This window comes from Poecilia latipinna, unplaced genomic scaffold, assembly GCF_001443285.1.
Source record: "Poecilia latipinna isolate Pla-1442-1.1 unplaced genomic scaffold, P_latipinna-1.0 Scaffold900, whole genome shotgun sequence".
NCBI lineage: Eukaryota > Metazoa > Chordata > Actinopteri > Cyprinodontiformes > Poeciliidae > Poecilia > Poecilia latipinna.
In genome coordinates this window covers 138,620-159,228 of record NW_015113516.1, presented here as the reverse complement: position 1 = coordinate 159,228, position 20,609 = coordinate 138,620, and the positions used below count along the sequence as shown (strand labels likewise).

General features: G+C 38.3%; 1 protein-coding gene across 1 annotated transcript; it reads left to right on the top strand.

Moving 5' to 3' along the window:
• The first annotated feature begins 249 nt into the window (after positions 1 to 249).
• On the top strand, positions 250 to 20,609 carry LOC106957391 (voltage-dependent calcium channel gamma-5 subunit). Its single transcript, XM_015048715.1, has 6 exons — positions 250 to 654; positions 14,510 to 14,750; positions 18,535 to 18,621; positions 18,899 to 19,039; positions 19,146 to 19,291; positions 20,042 to 20,609. Exons 2-6 carry the CDS (start codon positions 14,555 to 14,557, stop codon positions 20,303 to 20,305), a joined length of 834 nt encoding a protein of 277 aa, XP_014904201.1. The 5' UTR covers positions 250 to 654; positions 14,510 to 14,554; the 3' UTR covers positions 20,306 to 20,609.

Sequence of the window (20,609 nt, the reverse complement as noted above, 5' to 3'; positions counted from 1 at the left end):
CATTCTGACCACACGGCCAGAAAGATGAAAAAAGCAGCGACAAAGCCAATGAGGTGGATCGTGACTTATTCCTGTTAAATATTTTCTCGAGCTGTTAGCATGTCATGACAGTCACTGTCACCCAGAGGCAGTCTACAGTCAGGTCTCTTCAGTCATTTCTGCTCCTAGCATCCACAACGACTCTTTGAAGACACTTAATCAGACATGTTACGACATTTTTATTCCATTATGGATAAATAAAAAATTCTTGAATTTAATCTATTAAACGTTTATCTTAATAATTTTGTGTTTAGTTTTGGTTCCCTAAACCAGCTCAGAGCCCCGCTCCTCACCGCCAGGATCGGCTTTGAACTGTTCGTCGTATCCAGCATCATCTGCACGCAGCATCCCCTCCCGCGCGCCGCACTCTCGCAACACCTGTGAGGAGAGGAAGAGCGCGCGAGCGGAGTATGCTGCCACGTGCCGCACGTCTCGCGCTCAGCCAGTTTCTGCCTTGGACAGTAAACGAAGCGGCGCGCGAGCTCACACAGCAGGCGAAGTTGCGTTACGAACCCGCGATAAAGTGGACGGACTGACCGCAAACACAGCACGACGTGCAGAAGGAGAAGGGAACGTGTTGCTTTTTTCCTCCCCTGAAGAATCTGCTTTACCAAGGTAAATTATTTCCGACTACTTTTACTTGAGCGTTTCTTTGGAAGTGTAGTTTTTCTTGACTGTTTCTAAGCTGCAACAGGAAACGTTTGGCTTTCTCTTTAAATCTTTAAATTTAAATCTTTAAATGAAAGCACGTATTTTTAATAGTTAAAAATAATTTCGTCGTTTTGTAGCGCCAAACGTTAGTGTAACAGAATTAGTTTCGTGAGGAGAGAGGAAAGTGAGAAACAGGAAGAAAAGAAAAATAATCTAGAATAAACGTTTGGCTGTGATATGAACACATTTTAATCCACATTTAATCTGAAGCGCAAGTGTTCCTGCGCCATTGGAGACACTTGCATGTAAACAGAATTCAGATATTTTCCGCCACTATAACACATTGTTTTCCACCAAGTCTGTGTTGTTGACTAAACCGTTCAATGTGGGAACATGTTAAAGGTTTCAGCACCATGGATAGTGATCTCAGTTTGAACGAATGAGCCGAATGAACGGAGCTGATCAGCCATATCAACTGTTGTTTGACTGAGAGTAAATGATTTATTTGTGAAAACATATTAAGCTCTGGAAAGTGACTGTCAGTACTTTTTCAAATTGCTTTATTTCTGGATCGCTTATCATCCATATTTTCATTTCACTGGAGGAATGTTAAATTAATATTACCTGTAATGTTATTATCTAGGGGATCAATAACATAGTTTGAACTGAATTTAATTAATACAATTATTTTAGAATTAAGCATTTGCACTCTGGTTGTGTGAAAATAAAAACTCAACAAACAGCCTCTATTTAAACTAAACTAGCAGATTAAATCTTTTTTGAATTTATTCCCATCTTTCCCAGGATTTGGGGATTGATTTATTTAATCAATGCAAACTGCAGTGTTTTTGTTCTGCTTTGGCTCATCCTTGAGATACTTTTTTTTTAGTCAGTTATTGCAGAAATGTTGCACGATTTCCATCACAAGATGCACAAAGTAGTCATTCAGCACAGCTCCTACCTGGCTTGCTGTTTTAAAAATAGTTTTCGTCCTCCTCACCTCTGCCTGCCTTGTTAACATCACACCGTTCACAGGTGTCAGCATCGCCCAAAGATTCACGTTGCTATGGGGAACCATAAGTAAAAAAAATAAAAAAAAGTAAATGCCTGAATCACAAATATCATATTGTGAAAAAAAATGTCACAAAAGTTGATCATATGTAATGCTAAATATTTTTAATCTGTAAACTGTTGCAGTACTTGCGTCTAGCGTTGTGCCTCGGCGGCTTGCTTGGTCAAAATCCAGCTTGTTTTAAAATGTTTTCCGCTTGTAAAGTAAATGAATGTTTTCTGCTCAGAAGCAGCCATTTTTAGTGCCAGTGAGGCGTTTAAAAACATAGTCAGAGGATTCACACAGATTAAACGAAGCTGTTTAAAAGAAAAGCATATTTATCAAGGTGAGCCTCCGGTTCATTCAAAGGAGAAACAAAATGGACGTTGCAGCAAGTTGGGCAAAGGAAATATCCTCTATTTGACCTTTTTGAGCTTTCAGGTAGTTTGTCAATGAACACGGTGGGTTTGGAAACGTTAGTTTCTTGGAAACGTCAGAGTAAAAGTTATCAAGTTTGTAATTTATTCTTACAACTGTTGGGTTGCAAATGTCAAATAGAAACTGGTCAGAAACCATGGCAACCGACACTGCAAAAAATATGAAAAGTGATGCAGAAATGTATCTGGGTTTTTTTTTTTTTTTCCTGTGGTATTAAAATAGCCTGATCATATCTCTTTATATTACAGTTCTAATCGAATGAAGTCAGTTTTGACCAGTCAAAGATTTGCAAAATCCAAAGATTGGAAATGAGCCTCAGGAGTCTGATGGGTGCATCTCTAACGTATAATACGAGATTTCTTTTTTTTGTAAAACTTTTTGTCATCTGGCTTTAAGTACTTTAACTGGTTGCTGTTTCATTGTTTAAATTCTTCTTTTGTCAGATGAAGGTCTGGTTTCCATAGAGCTGCTTTTACATGTCCCCATTGTGAGCGCAGGATTTTTTCTTTCTCAGTGAGTATTTCAGTGTTTCACGTGTCTCAAGGAACAGCCAGTTGAATATGTGTGCACTTAAACACACTGCTGTACATAAACATGCTTGTTTTGTGTGTATTCATAATTCTACATCTCAATCAATCATCCAGAAGAATTGAGTGCACACAGAATATGGATAAAAAGTGAAATGACTAACTGAACGCTCTTAACCAGATGTTCCCAGAGGATTCTTGTCCTTCTTGCCCGCACATGTACTGACATGTAATCAGTGTTTTTTTTCTTTTAAATAATTCATCATGAGCAACGTATTTATGTAATATTCCTTCGCCCTGTTTTCACTCCATCCTATCTCCCAGCATTTAAAATGCACTGCCAAACAGAAAGCCTTGTTTTGGGAATTGCTCATCTATCCATTCATGCCTAACTAATTTGGAGGCTTCTGTGTGTGGGGTTGCCTGGCGACAGGGCCATGTCAAGCTCTTATAAACGGCAGACTTGTTCTCCCAACAAACACGGGGAAATGGATGTTAGTACCATTGCTTTGGGTCACTGTTTTTTATGCCACTGTCATTTATTGTGTTTTTTTTTTCTTCTAGATTTTGCTTCTGAGGTAATTTTACGTGAAAAGACTTTGTTCCAGTTGTGGAGAAAATCATTTCGCATTAAGTAAATACACATAATTGTCACAGTGAACAACATTTGATGATGGAAGGAATTTATTGGTAATAAACAGAAGTTAAAGATTGGATTTATTCCTGCCATTAACTAACTAGAAAGGGATGTAAAACAGGAAACAAGAACAACATTAGCATTCTCGTTAACTAGCCTAGTACTTGTTTGGAAGAAAACTTTAATGTTTTTTTCTCGCTTTTTGGCTCAAACTTGTCGCTGAACATGACACAGACTGCGCAGTTCTAAAAACCAGAAAATCACGGTACGTCTTTACAACTAACTCAAGAGCAGTAGCAACTGAGAAAAGTTCAAATGAAAAGAGAGATCCAGTCGTGTCGCAGTGATTGGTCAGAAAAGGAGGAAACACAAAGAACGTTGAGGCGATCGGTCAAATTTGCAGAAAAGTTGCGATGACTGGTGAAAATTGCAAGTTCATGCAAAATTTTGCGACTGATGAGTGAATTTGCATTAATAGTTGCACTCCTGATTATAATGATAACAGCTGAAGTGTTAATGACCTCAGAGTCCAGAAGTCCATCTAGAAAACTTACAGAGCATGGGCTAGACGCCTCATTCCATCAGCTGTTTACATGCAGATATGTGACCCACTCAGGATCTTACATGGATTACAGGGATTTTTTTATTTTTTTATTTTAATGTTGAGAAGATGTGAAGGTGTGACACATAAATTTCCACTTCCTTCCCTGCCTTGACAGCTTGATCTTGCACTTCTCCACCGTCTTCCTCTGTTCTTTGCCAGATGAAATGTCATAAGATGCGTTCCCTGCAGCGGAGCTTAAATTTCAGTGTGTGCTCTGTGGTTGTGGGGAGGCATGCCCTCCAGGGTTAGCCAAGGCATCTCCAAAATTAGTCCGCTGAGAAATTATTCTGGCTTGTTAACGCTCTAATGGAAGAAAGCATTAGTGCTGGAGATAATGAGAAAACTGGAAGCATGTTCTACACATGATGGCACGCAAGTTGAAACGTGAGGAGAGGAAATTTGTTTTCGGTGGAGTCATTAAGTGCAATAAATATATTAACTGTAGTACTGCTGAGTGTTATAAAACAGCTTAAAGAGATGAGATACGTACCCAATAACCTAACAAAACACTGTTTGATTTTAACATTCTTTCATCTGGATTATTTGAGATAAAGAACACCTGGCGCAGTTTGAAGAATCAGCACCATTAGACTCTTCCTGAAAGGCTTCATAGCATGTTGAACAAACCCGAAAACATGTTTTGTGTCATTATAAACTTCGACTTTAATGTCTTTTTGGAAGATTCACGTAGTATATAAGCACAGATTCACACATATAATGTGAAGGATTCAGACTTTGTAGGAAGGCATTTGGCCGCAGTCGGACCCACGTGTCTTTTCGGATGTCTCTGAACAGCTCGACCTGCCCAACACTGATTTGTAACTTCAAGTTCAGTTAGATTGAAGGAATAATCTGTGTGAACACATTTCACATCTTGCCACAGATTCTCTACTGGATTTAGGTCTAGATTCACTGTGGAGATGGTGCGTTCAGGGTGCTTTACACAATTTATGGAATTTCATTTGTTTGCATCTTCTTTGACATTTTTTCGATCCCTTCCATGGCTTGTGGCAAACGTCAATGGGAACTGTTTTAATGACTTTCTTTAAACTGCAGTCATCTTCTTGTCACTTCTTCATAAAAGCCAATAATCATTCACACACTGGAAGCGTGAACAGTTATTAGTTGTCCAGTCATCAGAGCTCTGCAGCTCCTCCAGAGTTACCACATGCATCTTTTCTGATTTTTCCCTAACCTGTCTGCTGTTTGTTCACTGATGTTTTCACTGAACACAGGTTTTTATAATGAGCTAAACAAAACCTCACAAGACTTTTCAGAGGTTTATTTGCTGAAAGAAAAATAAAACTACGTATCCTTCCACTCTCCCAAATTTATATACAATTTCTTCATCAAAATCATACTTCTATATATTCAGCTCTGGGAAAAGGCCACTGGACTCAACTCCATTGAAAACCTCCTGGTTATTCCTCTAAATATTGATTTCTGAACTCTTCCTGAGTTAAAACATCAGTATTGTTGTTTCTAAATGAATATAAACCTGTTTTCTTTGCATTATTTGAGGTCTGAGATCACTGCATCTTTTTAGTTATTTTGACCATTTCTCATTTCCTGCAAATAAATAATAGATTTTTGCTTGAAATTTCAGAGACATGCTGTCAGTAGTTCATAGAATAAAAGAACAATGTTCATTTTACTCAAACATAAACCTGTAAAGAGTAAAATCAGAGAACCGATCATTTTAGCTGTATATTTATTTACACACATACATAAAACTTCCTCTCCATTTTCATTAATTAAAGTAATGAAAGCTCTGCTCACTGAAATGCTAACAGTATCAGTCTAAAGTATTGCCACATTGCTTTACAGCCTTCCATCAACAGCATTAGTCTTGATAGGTTTATTCATGGAGTGACCTTTAAATCTCGGTACCTGCCCACAGACGTGTCCAAACAATTTGCTTCGGCCAGCTGGTTAAAAGAGGCAGACGTGAATAAGAAGATGGTATTTGAAATATGAAGTTATTTTCCAAATATCTGCTTCCTGACTGTCAGACCCAATCTCTCTCCGTATAGGAAGTGATCAAGTGTAGCAAATTCACTCTTCCTTTGTCAGATGGAACTGGAGCCCCTCTGAACACTGACTGGCATCAACTTCAATAAGCTGCTGGTCCTTTTGGAGACATTTAATCTGCTAACAGAATAACAATATCTCAGGAAAGAAAAACTTTTACTAATTTTTAATCAAAATGTTCTGATTTTGTGAACTAGGATCATTTGGTAGTTGAGAAAAAAAGACCTGTCATTAATTATGCATCCATTAACTATATAATTGCAAATTCTAGAAATAAATTAGCTTGAAAAATTGAAAAACGGCTACTTTGAAAACATCTCGCTAGGACGAGGTGGTTTTTCGACTGTATCACAATCAGTGTATTTCACAGAACATCAATGGAAACAATGTTTTTGATTTGGAGGATGATGGTGCATCATGTCGTTTTAATGATTTATCGCGTGAACGAACTTATTCCTGTGTGATTTTCTTCTGTAATGGAAATACTGCAGTCTGCTCTCTAACAGACCTGGTGGGTTCAGGGTCAGAGGAATCCTCTGTTCTGTCCTGACATGGACCAAATGTGTGGTCCATCAGTGAGACGAGAAATCACAAAGTCAAGTAAGTGGCAAAACACAAACAGCCTTAAGCTACGTCGAACACCGAGTGAACTCCTTCACTTGTGAAGCTAGTCTGTGGTAAGTGGAGCCTTTCTGGGTCGTCACGGTAAACGTGATTAAGCCTCTGATCCTGTATGTGAATCCACTCTCATTGTAAATGTGAGTCAGACCAGACTCATACTGCAGACAAATCTAAATGCTACAAAGGAGATTAATCGGTCATTCAGAGGTTTTTAAAATCACCAAACTGACTAAGGCTGTTTTACAAAACGTTACAAACCAGGGCCTTACAATATCAAGACAATATGAAGTTATGATACTATTGCTGAGTATTGCAATGATGATATTGACTAATGATTAACACGTGTATTTCTTTTACTTTCTTTTCCTTCATCCCAGTGTCACTTAATACCTGTGAGCTTTACACATCAGTAAAGCTCACATTAAACAAATCAACAGCAGTTAAAGTTCATCCAACATGTGATTGGTATGCAGAGTTTGCATGTGTGACCCTTCAATAAATGAGATAGAAACATACAGATTTCCCTTTGAACTTTGAACTTGACCACGTAGCTCCAGTGACACTAAGATCGTGGCGTCATGAAGTTTCTGGGTCTCTGAATTAGTTCTGTGAAATATCCAAGAACATGTTTGTGTTGAGATGTTGACTTGATCATAAATTTATAGGTAGATTCAAACTTTTCTCCAGCTCTCATTTAACATCTGAGTGATGGGGATTTCCAGTTTCACCAGCTGAGTCTGGGGCCTGAGGACTTATCGTCTCTCTCTCTCTCTTACGCATTAGGGCCGCCCCTGACCTCCGGCTTGCCCTTCCGTCCCTAGCAACGTCACTTAACAGGAGCCAACTCACACAGTGTGATTGGCCTGTCCACATCGGAGGCAACAGAGGCTCTGCACTCACAGCCATGCTCTTACAACCACAGAAACTGGGTCAACAAGCATGCCAGGACAGATCTGCTCTGTGACACTGACATACCCCTTAAACAGAGTTAGACAAACAAACAAATTCAAATTAGGGAGCCAGATGTCTGCGGTGTGATTTCTCACTTTGGACAATGCGGCACGCATTTTAAAGCTCTGGTTAGACGGTTAAATATTTCAATCAAGTAAACATGGCTGGGATGACTCAGATGTTAAACCTGATCATGAAAATTTAGATCTCTTTGCGTTCAAAGCAGCCACTGCTGTGTATGTCTGTATTTAACTATGCAGTATACAAAGATAGGCGATGTCCAACAGCAAGAGCAATGCAATCGATTTCTAGTTCTGAAATGATTAATCGAATTGATTGTGATTAATCAATTATTAAAATAATCGTCAACTAATTTCCTAATCAATTAATCATTAACTGGCGTACAAAAATTTAAAAAGAGCAATTTTCTGAAAGAACAACACACTCAGAGCAGCAACTACGCAAAAAACTGTACAAAAAAAATACATCAGTTATTTAAAATCATAAAAACAACTGTTCTGTTTTAGCTTCACCTGCTTCAAACTTTGCAAGAAAATCTCCTATTATGGGCTTTTTATTATCTATTTATTAATCAATAAAATAATTCACAGCTTAGTGATGCACGGTGTTGATGCGAAGACAAGCAGAAAGGGCTGAGTTGATGTTAGAAGTATTTTTCTTTTAGCTCCAGATGCATCCAAACATACACTAAAGGAATGCTACGTCATTGCAATTTAGGAAATAAAATGTTTATTTTGTCATTTAAAAAAGGAAATTAAATTATTGCAATGTTGTTTTTAAAGAGCTTTTAATTGGAAAATCTTCAGAATGTGGCCATTTTTCAATCCAACCAATTGATCATCAGAACAGTCGTTAGTTGCAGCCCTGATCTCATTGCCCTAAATGGTCTGACTGATCAAAACCTTTTAGTTTTTGAAAAAAAAAAAGTGATATTTTTGCTTGGACTTCCTGGGATTGAGGCTGACCGGAGGCTGTGTGCACATTAAGAAAGTAGACAGGACAGACATTGGCCTACTTTTGGTGATGATTTGCCCTTTACTCCGGCAACGGCTTATGTGCGTCAGCCTGACTCGATATCAGCGTGGCCTCTGGGCCCCAAGGAGACACGATCTGTGTCTACTTACTTGTGAAAGCATGAAGATCATTGGTGACTTTAAGGTTGTTGTTTTATTTTTTTGCTACTTACATTTATGAGACCCCTTGAAAGGTACATTTAACTTCACTGACATCTATAGTTAATATAAGTACCGTATTTGTTAAACTATCATTAAACGTTGTAAAAATTCTGCTGGTCTTTCTTTTTCCCCCTCAGATTAATGTTTATTCAAGAGACGGGGCTTTCTTTTCCCCCTAAGCCTTCGTAATGTTACTGAAAGCTTTCATCCCACTGGCTTTGAACATTTAATGAGAAACATTTCTCTATAAAGATAATATTCCCTTCCTCCAGCTTAGATCAGTTACCATACACAGTCTTTTACAAAAGCAGATCAATGACGGAGATGATTAAAATTCATGAAGGCTTTACTATTGTGACGCTGTGTGGGCTCTCTGATGGGTATGTGATTAAATCAATCATACAAACTCTGATTTTATTTAATGTGCCAACTCCTTTCTAATTCCAAAAGTAATTTTCATTTTTGTTCATTTTGTCTCATTTTCAAAATATGAGCGATTTGAGTGAAGCCCGGATTAAAGCCCAATTATTGACCTGTTATGATTTATTCTCTCCCCGAAAATAAACTTTTAGTTTTTCACACCAAGAGATGCAAGAAATTGGCCTCAGACTTTGATAAGCTAACTCTTAACTCAGCTGCTTAACTCTCTACTGCCAGGTTTTGTCCTGAAAAAGTCAGCAGAGCCTGAAAAGCAAAAATAAGCCCGAGTCACCTTAGTGACCCAATAAAAAACAAAAACAGAAGAGCAGAGATGAACCTTGTTTTACTTAAAGTTGTTCATATTAATGTGACTCTCAAGGCTTGAGTTGTGTTGAAATTGTTTTCATAAACATTTTAGACATTTTGATATGCACTTTGATTGTGTGGATCAAACAAACAACAGATTCGTCTTGAATTGACCCTGCTAAATCACAGGTGTCAAACTCGAGGCCCGGGGGCCAAATCTGGCCTGCCAGAGCTTTTTATGCGGCCCTCTAGACTCCAAATTACATCAATAAGTCTTTCCAGATTTTCACAAATCTGTTAAATTCACGAAAAACAAATTTCCACTTTTTTTTCTGATTTTACTGAAAATGTTCTCAAAATCGGTCAAAAACATTGAATCCGTCACCGATATAGCAAGTGGTAAAGAGCCACATTTAACATCATGCATTAACATCATGCTAATGCATGATGTTAAATATTTAGAAATATTTCTAAATATTCATCACAAAATGTCAAAAAAGAAAACACAATCACAAAATCTGTTGGAACAGTTATTTATTGGTATTTTAACAGCTTAATTGGTTTTATCAATATATTCTGGCACAACTGGCCCTTTAAGAACATTCAGATTTCAGATGAGGCCCAAAATGAAAATGAGTTTGACACCTCTGTGCTAAATCATGACTGACCTGTTTTTTCGGCTTTTAGCAAGAAAAATTTTGCTTCAGCAAATTATTTCTCTTATTAGTTTTGTCTTCTGATTGAAAGCAGTATGAAACGTAAATATGAGCTATAATACTGTCTTTTTTATGCTTGTTTTGTTCAATATGTGGAACTTGTTTGAATTTTTTTGTTTGTTTGTTTGTTTGTTTGTTTGCTTTGCAACTAGGTTTTACTGCTGCAGTATTTCCTGAAAAGCATTTCTAGTTTGAGAAAGGTTTCACACTTTTACAAAACCTTGCTAACAGTTAGGTTTGGAAAATCCTTAGTTACAGATGGGAATGAGTCTTAGCTTATCTTAGAATAGTGTATACCTGCTTGCTAATCATCTGCATTGTTTAGATGACTAAAGTCCATCCTGGTTATTATTGGGCTTCCTCACCAATTCTTTGTCCCATTTCATAAACACATATTGTTATTTTGTCACTTCTGACTTCAATTTCCTTTATGTAAACAAATCATTTCATGCTTGTCTACAGGTACTTAGAGCTTCGCACATCAATTTCTAGGAATTATGGGACATAGGAAAGATTATGTAGCTTTCACATAAAAATGTAAATGTAGTAGAAAAGGAGTAATAACATCTATTGATGTCTAAATGCTTTCATAATGTTGTCGAGGCTGATAAAGTAGGCCAGTTAAACCCAACCTGCAACATCTTTGTTAAATATATAAACCTAGTTTACGCTTTAAATCTACATCTACCCTGATATAATAGATACATTTTATTTAGAAACAATAAATGCTCATTACCAGAAAATACGTCTAATGATTTCCATCTGGAAGGTCATGAACTATGCAGACCTCTGCAACAAAAGGTTTTTGTGCTGTTGAACTGAAAACTGCCTTTTGGGCGAATGCAGCATACAAGAAAGTTTACTGAGCGGAAAAAAATCCATCATGTTGCATCTTGATTCTAAAAAGCTTTAAATAAAGTGTTTGCTTGGAGAAAGTGTTTGGTCTGTGATTGCACCACAATGTTATCATTAAACAATTGTTTAATGATAATATTAATGCTGGTGCTCTCAGCTATAGTGAAATCATTGTTCATGCAGACTTCCCTACAATAGATACAGTAACTCTGCAACTGTGTGTTAAACCTACAATCTCCTGATAAATTATTTATACAAACTAAACGCTGTGTATTTTATAAAGATTTTCTGTGATGGAACAACAGAAGGTGGGGAACATTTTTACAAATACTCGTCTCCTTTTTTGCTGTAATTAGAGCCTCAGCTTTATTAATGTGTCTCTCACCAACTTTCCAGATCTAAAGAGAGAAAATGTTACCTATTCATCTAGCAAAAGCATCTCAAGCTCTGCCATATTGGAGACTCCACATCCATGAACATCAATTTTCAGACTTGACCAACCACAAATTCTTTGGTTCTTTCTAACACAGTACTGTGTTTTGATCTAAACCTACTATTATCTACCCTTCTATCCACACTTCTGATTTGTCCTGTACACACCTTAAACAGAATGTCTCATGCGGTTCTTCCAGCAATGTCGTTATTCTTTCCACTCTTTCATAAAAGACAGATCTGTGGAGTAATAATGACAGATTCTCCCACCTCAGCTGTGGATGTGTGTTTACTGCTCTTCTAATGGCCGCCTCTTCTGATTAATGTTGTTCTTTTCCATCCTGTCGCTCCAGAGTGACGGCCACATCCTGGCAGGTTTCCAGCAGGAACCGCTGTCATTCAGTTTTCAGATGATGATTGAACAGAGCTCTATGAAACATTCAGGCTTTGTTTTACAACCTAACCCTGATTTAAACTTCTCCACAACTTTCTCCCCGACCTGCCAGCTGTGTGCCTTGGTCGTTACGCTGCTGGTTGTTCACTAATGTTCTTTAATTACACTGATGTTGAATTAAATTGGACAACAGTAGTGAATTAACTGCTCAGATGACTTCTACAGAGAGTCGTAACGTTGGATTTCATTAATGAGTATGAGATTGTAAGAGTTCATGCGTATGCTATTTAACTTTTCACTGCTAAAAACTGTTCAACATTTTCCTTGAATTTCAAAAAATGTGTTATTTGTGTTGTTCTGTCATAAATCATATACATAATATATGCATACTTAGGTTTTCAGATGTATCGTGAAAAGGTTCTGACATGTTATATTAAACCACTGTTTTAACTTACTATACACTTAATTAAACTGATGTTTTCCTTTAAACCAGGTTTTATCAAGTTGAATATTCATAGATGATTAAACTATGGGCTGCCTGCAGGGCCGGATTTACAATGCTGTGGGCCCCTGGGCTGGAGAAAGCTTTGGTGCCTCAAAGAAAAAAATTAATTGACTAATGCAAATTATCGTACATTAACAAGTAGTCATATACATCAGTTCATACTGATGCATAGTACTTTTAATGGTCTGTGGCTCCATGTTGTTCTAAAAAAATGCACTATAATTTAATTTATTTTTTTTTATATTTATTTTTATAAAAATCCCAAAATATTCATAGAACACACCTGATATGACCCTGTGAATGCAAACATTATTCATACAATGTTTGCAAAACACACATTTATTAAGAAAAAAAAGAAAAAAAAAAACTAAAAAACTGAAACCTCCCAAAAAATGCAGCCCTGGGCAACTGTCCCTGTAAACAAAGATTTCTTTACCCTCCATTGTTTCTTTCTTTCTTTCTTTCTTTCTTTCTTTCTTTCTTCTTTCTTTCTTTCTTTCTTTCTTTATTTTTTTTCTTTCTTTCTTTCTTTCTTTTCTCTCTCTCTCTTTCTTTCTTTTTTTATTTCTTTATTTTTTTTCTTTCTTTCTTTCTTTCCTTCTTTCTTTCTTTCTTTCTTTCCTTCTTTCTTTCTTTCTTTCTTTTTATAATTACAGTAGCATATATTTCAAAATGTGCTCAAAATACCTTTTTCTCCACACCTCATGTCTCCAGCTGATCTTCCCTCTTTGTCGAAACACCAGCTCACACGTCTCAGATGGCACTTATACGAAAACACATCAGCTCTAGTCTGTCGGGGGATTCATTTTCTGTCGTGATACAAAACGTTGATCCACCGAGAGCCAGATGTGAAATGCCAGATTCAAAACCCTTTCACACGTTCCCCTGTAACCTCCCAGCCTCGCGGCGGCCTCATTTGCGGCGGCACACTGAGAACTCATTATGTGAAATCACTTCTTTTCACCCAGCCTGCCAGGCTCCGGCTCCGCTTTCCGGAAAATGCTGACTAAAGCCACCAGCTGATTCACATGATGGCACATCTTTCACACAGTCTATTTTTTTTTTTTTAACCTATTTTCGGAAGAGTGCATTATTTCTTAAGAAAATAAAAACAAGAGGAACGAGCTCGGGTTCTTGTTTGAGCGTAATCAGTCTTATAATTTATACTGCCTTCTTTTCATGACAGCGACAAAATGATTTAGTTGGCTAGAAAAACATTAAACGATCTGCTTTAATAAAGATTAGCCACTTAACCCTCTGGAGCTGCACTGTATTATTCAATTTAATTAAGTTTTACAAATCCCTTCTTGTATGCACTGCCTTCTCTCCATTTGCAACAGATTTCTGTTTGCAATGACAACTATAACTGTGAATCAAACTATTAAGAACTAATAAAGTAGAGCAGATAAGCTTGATAACATGAATATTGATTGAGCTTCTTACTGTTATTTTTTTCTTTTACAAAATAAGAGTTAATATTGTTTACACAGGGCAGGAGGGAGTAATAAATTGCACTTGTAATATTTTCTTAGATTCAGATTTGTGTTATTTTGGTAAATTTTCAACATTACAAAAAAACAAACAAAATAAAATGCTATTTTATAAACCAATAATTTACCAAAAATGGAACAGGCTGAAGCCAAGGCTTAACATAATAACTGTTCATGTACATTTATATTTAAATGTGCATGTATATTGAAATATACATGCATACATCTAGATACAAGCATAAGGTTTTATAATGTTACATTATGAGAATCTTTTAAAGCTCACCAACATAAATGAAGATTATGATCCAACTTTTTCCACAGTTTCACTCCTATAATTTTTGTTCAATGCTTTATACATCATTCTCAGTATTTTATATGCACAAATATATATAGAATGTCTTTACATTTTAAAGTATAACTTTGAATATATAACATGTTTCAGTGTTTCAATAGTTGCTTCCTTTGCTTTTCCCCGTATTCCTGAGCAATGTGACAAATAGGCCACAACCAAGGAGGAAACCTTTTTACATGTATTACATCTTTTCATTTCAAATCCAAGCTCAGGTTGAAGTACCGATGGTGTGTCCGTCCTGGTGAACACTAGGATCAGTGTGTGACTGCTCTGCCTTTCCTCCCCTCTCCCAGCTCCGCTCTCCGCCAGCTGCGCTCCGCAGCTGCTGAGGCTGCGGCATGAGCCTATGCGGCAGGAAGGCGCTGACGTTGCTGAGCAGCGTGTTCGCCGTGTGCGGCCTCGGCCTGCTGGGGATCGCCGTGAGCACCGACTACTGGCTCTACCTGGAGGAGGGCGTCATCCTTCCACTCAACCAGAGCACCGAGATGCGCATGTCGCTTCACTCTGGCCTCTGGAGGGTTTGCTTCCTCGCTGGTGAGTTATAGCATGGAGTCGTAACGAGCGACGACATGAAGCAAAGCGCTGAAGTGAATCTCTTAAGTGCAAACTGATGTTGAAGTTGGATGGATTCTTTATTTATTTATTTATTTCATTTCGCCCAGACAGCGATAATAGACGACATGCTTAGAGATCACTATGCAACTGAACCTCTAGTGAGGTGGAGAACAAGCACAAAAACGAAAAGGAACATTTAAGACGTTTATAGATTCCTGTGAAAACATAAACTTAACTCAGCAGTTGGGGCGATGTGGATTTAAAGTTTCATCGAGATATTTTGCGATATTATATTAGTGTGATGATGATAAAAGAGACAATATTTATATCTTCTTTTTCAGGTAACAGTTGTATGACTGTGAGTGTGTGTCACAGCAATTACAGCCCCACAAACACAAATACTGCTCTTGAGAAACGTGTCGTCTGTAATTAGCTTTTTACTTAAAGAAGAGTGATTTGTTTCACTGAAATGCTCACAGCAGAGCTTTTATATCATTAAAACGTTGTCACACGGTAAACATGACATCACAGTCGTTTTTGAGTGTTTTTGTAAGAACCCCTTCGTCAGTGTGACCTGTGTGTTTTTTTTATAACTCAGTGCCTATTCGCTATTCCATAATCTCACAGCTTAAAAGTTCAAAACTTTACTTTAGGGCTGAGGACAAGGAAGAGGAGGAGAATTGGAAACAAAGTTTAAATAGTCTAAAATATTTAAATGTGATCACTAAATCAGTCTCGTTTGAAGCGTTTACTTTTTAATGCCATGTATTTCTTCCACCTTCTCAACTGCGTTTCTTTTCTTATTTCCTTTCTTCTCTTTTTCCACTTGAATGTTGCAGGTACAGAAGATCAGTGTCTGTGTGAAGCCACCAAATACTTGAGCATGTTTCTCTTCCTCACTTCCTGCTCCTCATTTGAACCAGTCGCTCAAACCTTAATGCATGTGTGTGAGTTTCTGCTCTCGCTGAAACCGTCCGCTATTTTTACTCCGGCTGATCGATGGCTGCTCATGACTTCTCTCCTCACAGCTTAACCCATGACTGACTTACAGTCTGTGCCACTAGATGTTCCTTGGACTGATACCGAAACAAAACAGAAGCCTGTTCTTGTTCCTTTGAACTTTTGCAATAAGTTAGATAGTTGTAATTATTTTAGTTATTTAATGCATGGCTTTGGATGGTAAAGATTACTGTTCCTCCCCCCAACTGCAGCATCATAAAAGGCATGCCTGGATCATTTTAAGAGGACTAACTGCTAGTTTTTAATCTTTTCTTAGAGACAAAACCATCCAGGCAACTTTTTTCTCAGAATAAACCAGGTATTACATTTTACTTTTCTACAAACTATGGACATGACCGCTGGAAACTGTACTGCTGTAGTACATCTGTGTCTCAATAAATGAGAATTTCAAATGATCAAAATGTTTTTGTCCCACTAAATCAGTTCACAAAGTGACACACAGTAGTAGGCTTCATCTGCCTCTGGTCATTTTTCTGATTCTACTGTCAGCTAATTAAAACTCAAAACTTTGTTGTTGTCTTTTCAAGCAAACAACCTTAATGCAACGGGAAATAATTTTGGTTTTCATGTTTTGAAGGATTTATTCTCCTCATAAGCTGCACATTGAGTATCAGTTCAATTGAAATAACTTTGGATGTTCCCAACTTCAATTCAACACAACACATATATTTAACACGACCGTTTACATCTCAAAGGTGTAATCTTCACTCAGCCATGGCACCAGATGCAACTACTGTCACCTTCAATCGTTTTTATACCAACAACCTGAAATGGATAAACATGTTTATCACTCATCAGTTCTTCAGTGACGACGTTTGTTGCTCCGTTTCCGACGAAGACGAATCTTTCAGCCAAGTTGACGTCAGATTGACTTCACATTTTAACTTTCAAACTTGCTGCTAAGTTCACACTTGCTGGAAAGGAAGTGAAAATTTCAAACCAGGCCAATTTTCTCACAAACAACAGCACATGAGATCGGCATGAATGTGGAAATGTGGCCTCTTTTTTAGTTTGCAGCACAAACGTTGCATGTATGTGTTGTAGATTCCAGTCAGTTCAGAATAACAGTGTTTCTTTCTCTTGTAATTTTATTTATTGTGTGTGTGTGTGTGTGTGTGTGTGTGTGTGTGTGTGTGTGTGTGTGTGTGTGTGTGTGTGTGTGTGTGTGTGTGTGTTGTTGACTGTGTGGGTTTTCATCCCAGCGGGGAGTGATCAAAAATAAACTAAGTTCAGCTGCAGTCGATTTCATGCTGGTACATTTTGCCCGTTTTAAATCACACGCAGTGCTTTTCTTTCCCAAACTTTAATGGAACTGGGATGTTTTCCAAGAAAATCCAGCATTTACATGAACACACATACAAAGATGTTCAAAAAATATATCTACTACTTTTTTTAAAAAAAAAAAAAAAAAAAAAAAAAAAACCATCACAGCATGCAGTGGTTTCAATTACACTTCATTTTATCCAATTAAGTTTGATCTGTAAAGTCCGAGGAAATGAATATGGTCCCTTTTTTAAGTCTCTTTACATTTCTTATAAAAGTCATTCCTTTTCTTTTATCCTACTGACATTGCTAATATTGTGTGTGTGTTTTTTTACGACCACCATCATCATTAGTCTGTTTTTCACATGCTATATTGAGTGAAGGTGTCAGGAAAAGAGGAAAAGAAATTGACTGGGTCCAGTTGTCCACTGTCCAGCTCCATTAACCTCTGACTTGTCCTGTTTTAATCACTTAGTCATAGTAAACATGCATCCAAATCCAGCTGTGATTAGATAACAGATGCTATCCTGTGACTATCCAGGTCATGCTGAGCAACACGTTACCACAGGTTCGGTGAGTCTTTTAGGGGATATTGAGTGGCCTTGTTCCCCATTTAGCTATTGTGTTGGTAAGTGTTTGACCCAGAATCACCAATTAAAACCTTTTTGGTCAGATGGTTCACACCACACTTTGTGGTAAAAGTTTCTAAAACTTCACAAATACATTGAATCACTTTGACTATATTATTAATTATGCAGTGACACAATAGGAGCAACTTGCAGAGACCAGTTAAAACAACATGTACGGTTTTGAAGTGTGGGAGAAAGAACCGTATTAGAAATCCTATAAATAATGTTTTCTGCCTTTATAGCCTCCTGACTATACTGATTATACTTTTAATGACCTTTTTTTAATGTAGCATAACATCAACAACTGGCTTTTCTGTAAAAAAAAAAAAACAACAACAAAAAAAACTACAGCATGCTAATATACAGTTGTATATTTTCAATTTATGAACCCATACTGTGAAAGCTAGTTAGATATGACCAGACCTCACCTCTTCTGACGCCTCGCTGTGTTTGGGGTTAACGAGGTGCCAGGAAACTCACCACAGTGTCGGTTTTTACAGAGTGCAGATAAAAAAAGACGGTGTTAAATTCTAACGTCGGGTTTTCTTCAAGCGCACACTGACAGCCGAAGCTGCGCCTCACATCAGCCAGCCTGTAGAGATGATATTTCTTTTCAACATCACTTCCTGCACATTCACAGATGGCATAAATAGAAGCTCTCTCACCCAGATTCACAAAATGTTCTCGATCCAGCCGAAACGTAGGTGAATGCTAAATGTTTCCCAACGAGGCTGAGTCGTCGTGCTTTGTCTCATTTGGGAGGCAAAATTGTGTAGTGAATTACAAAAAGTTTTCCTGATTCACGTCAATCTGAACTGATGAGGTTTTCTCTTTTTTCCCCTTGATTTCAGGTGAAGAGAAAGGCCGGTGTTTTACCATTGAGTATGTGATGCCTACTAACGTCCAGATAACGTCTGAGTCCACCGTCAGTGTGCTCAGTAAGTATTCACTCACTCAAACTTTTCAAGCTACACAAAACATGAATCCAAACTGGCTTTTGTTTCAAAAAGAGTTCAGACTGGGACAAGTAACCAAAAAAAGACTTGATTTAAAAACATAAACCCAGTGAGACATACTAGGAATCACTCTTCAAGAAAGTCGTGTTGTTTTAATATACGACAGAGGAACGAAGAGTTTATCATCTTTAAACTTCTTCCTCTCAGAGGGACTTTTTAAAAAAAAAAAAAAAAAAAAACTTCTCTCCTGTCGTCTTAGAGATGATCCGCTCTGCTACTCCGTTTCCTCTGGTCAGCCTCTTCTTCATGTTCATCGGCTTCGTGCTCAGCAACATCGGCCATATCCGACCGCATCGCACCATCCTGGCGTTTGTTTCCGGAATCTTCTTCATCCTCTCAGGTACTTCCCGTAGAGTCCAGCAGTAACGCGTACTGCCGTCCGCATCAAATCAGTGATTACGATTTCTGTGAGAAGCATGACTGACCCGCCTCACGGCGCCCCGCAGGTCTGTCTCTGGTCGTCGGTCTGGTTCTGTACATCTCCAACATCAACGATGAAATGTTGAACAGGACGAAAACGAATGAGGCTTACTTCAGCTACAAGTACGGCTGGTCTTTTGCGTTCGCCGCCATCTCCTTCCTGCTGACAGAGGTAAACCTCACAACGAACCGTTTCTGCCTTGGTTGCCTCTGTTTCTGTTTAACGGAGACTTGCAAAGGTTTTAATTCCCCTTGTGCTTTTGCACACCTTGTCGCACTGCAACGAGAGTTTATTTAACAGAACAACACAAATTAGTACATAAACGGGGAAAAAACATTTCATGTCTTATACAGATAAAAAATTAAAAATGCAGCATGCATTTTTGTGCAGTTCCCCGCCCCCCCCTTTCTCTGATGTGTACAGTGTAACAAATGGCTTGTTGAGAAGTCACGCAATCAGAGAGCAACTGTGTGCTGCAGAATGAAAAACTAAATGAAATTGACTCTAAACTTACATAAAAAAGAACAATAGGAGGGTGTACATCAAACATACAGCATTTGGATGTGTTAAAATGGTCCAGTCAAAGGCCAGACCTGCATCCAATTAAACATCTGTGGCAAGAGTTGGAAAATATTTGCTCTTCATCTAGATTTAATCAGCTTGAGCTTTCTGTAAGGAAGCACGGACAGAGCTAGTAAAGACAAACCCAGAAATCCTGAGAAAGGTGGGAGCTGAATACAAATATCAACTGTATCAATAGTAATAATAATAACAACAAAATGATTTGAAATTTGACTGCAGTGTCACTTAAACACTTGGGACTTGACTTGGGCTTGAGACAATGTCTTGTGAGCGTCCCTTTAATGTTAAAGGTTGCCCAGGTGGACCTTGACTCTCCTCTGTGTTTCCCGGCTCCTCCAGACGGCGGGCGTCATGTCGGTGTACCTGTTCATGAAGCGATACACGGCGGAGGAAATGTACCGGCCCCATCAGGGCTTCTACCAGCCCCGCCTCAGCAACTGCTCAGACTACTCGGGCCAGTTCCTCCACCCGGACGCCTGGGCGGGGCGTGGCCGCAGCCCCTCCTCCATCTCCTCCGAGGCCTCCCTGCAGATGAACTCCTCCAACTACCCCGCCCTCCTCAAATGTCCAGAGTACGAACAAATGTCCTCCTCACCCTGCTGAGGCGCAGCAACGCCGCTCTACGCTAACACCCATGGGGGAGGGTTGATTTTATTTAACTTTTTTCTGCCCACGTTTTGGCATTTAGTTGTCAAATAATTTGATATCATCCATTTTGAAATCCTCGCTTTGGATGCTTGTAACATTTCTCTTTGCTCTCTCGACTGCTCCGTTCGTAGCTTTGAGTTTTGGGTTTGAAAGAAGCAAAGCATGAGGTTACGCCATGTGCTTCGGATGAAAGAGGAAGGTTCAACTCCAGCTCTGTTATTTAATGACTCATGCAGACTTTGCATGTTAGACACACACA

Excerpts from the sequence above, each read along its gene's own strand:
- LOC106957391 (XM_015048715.1), top strand. The coding sequence starts at position 14,555 with ATGAGCCTATGCGGCAGGAAGGCGCTGACGTTGCTGAGCAGCGTGTTC. Across the intron at positions 18,622-18,898 it reads GTCCACCGTCAGTGTGCTCA|AGATGATCCGCTCTGCTACT; the intron begins GTAAGTATTCAC and ends CTGTCGTCTTAG. Across the intron at positions 19,292-20,041 it reads TCTCCTTCCTGCTGACAGAG|ACGGCGGGCGTCATGTCGGT; the intron begins GTAAACCTCACA and ends CGGCTCCTCCAG.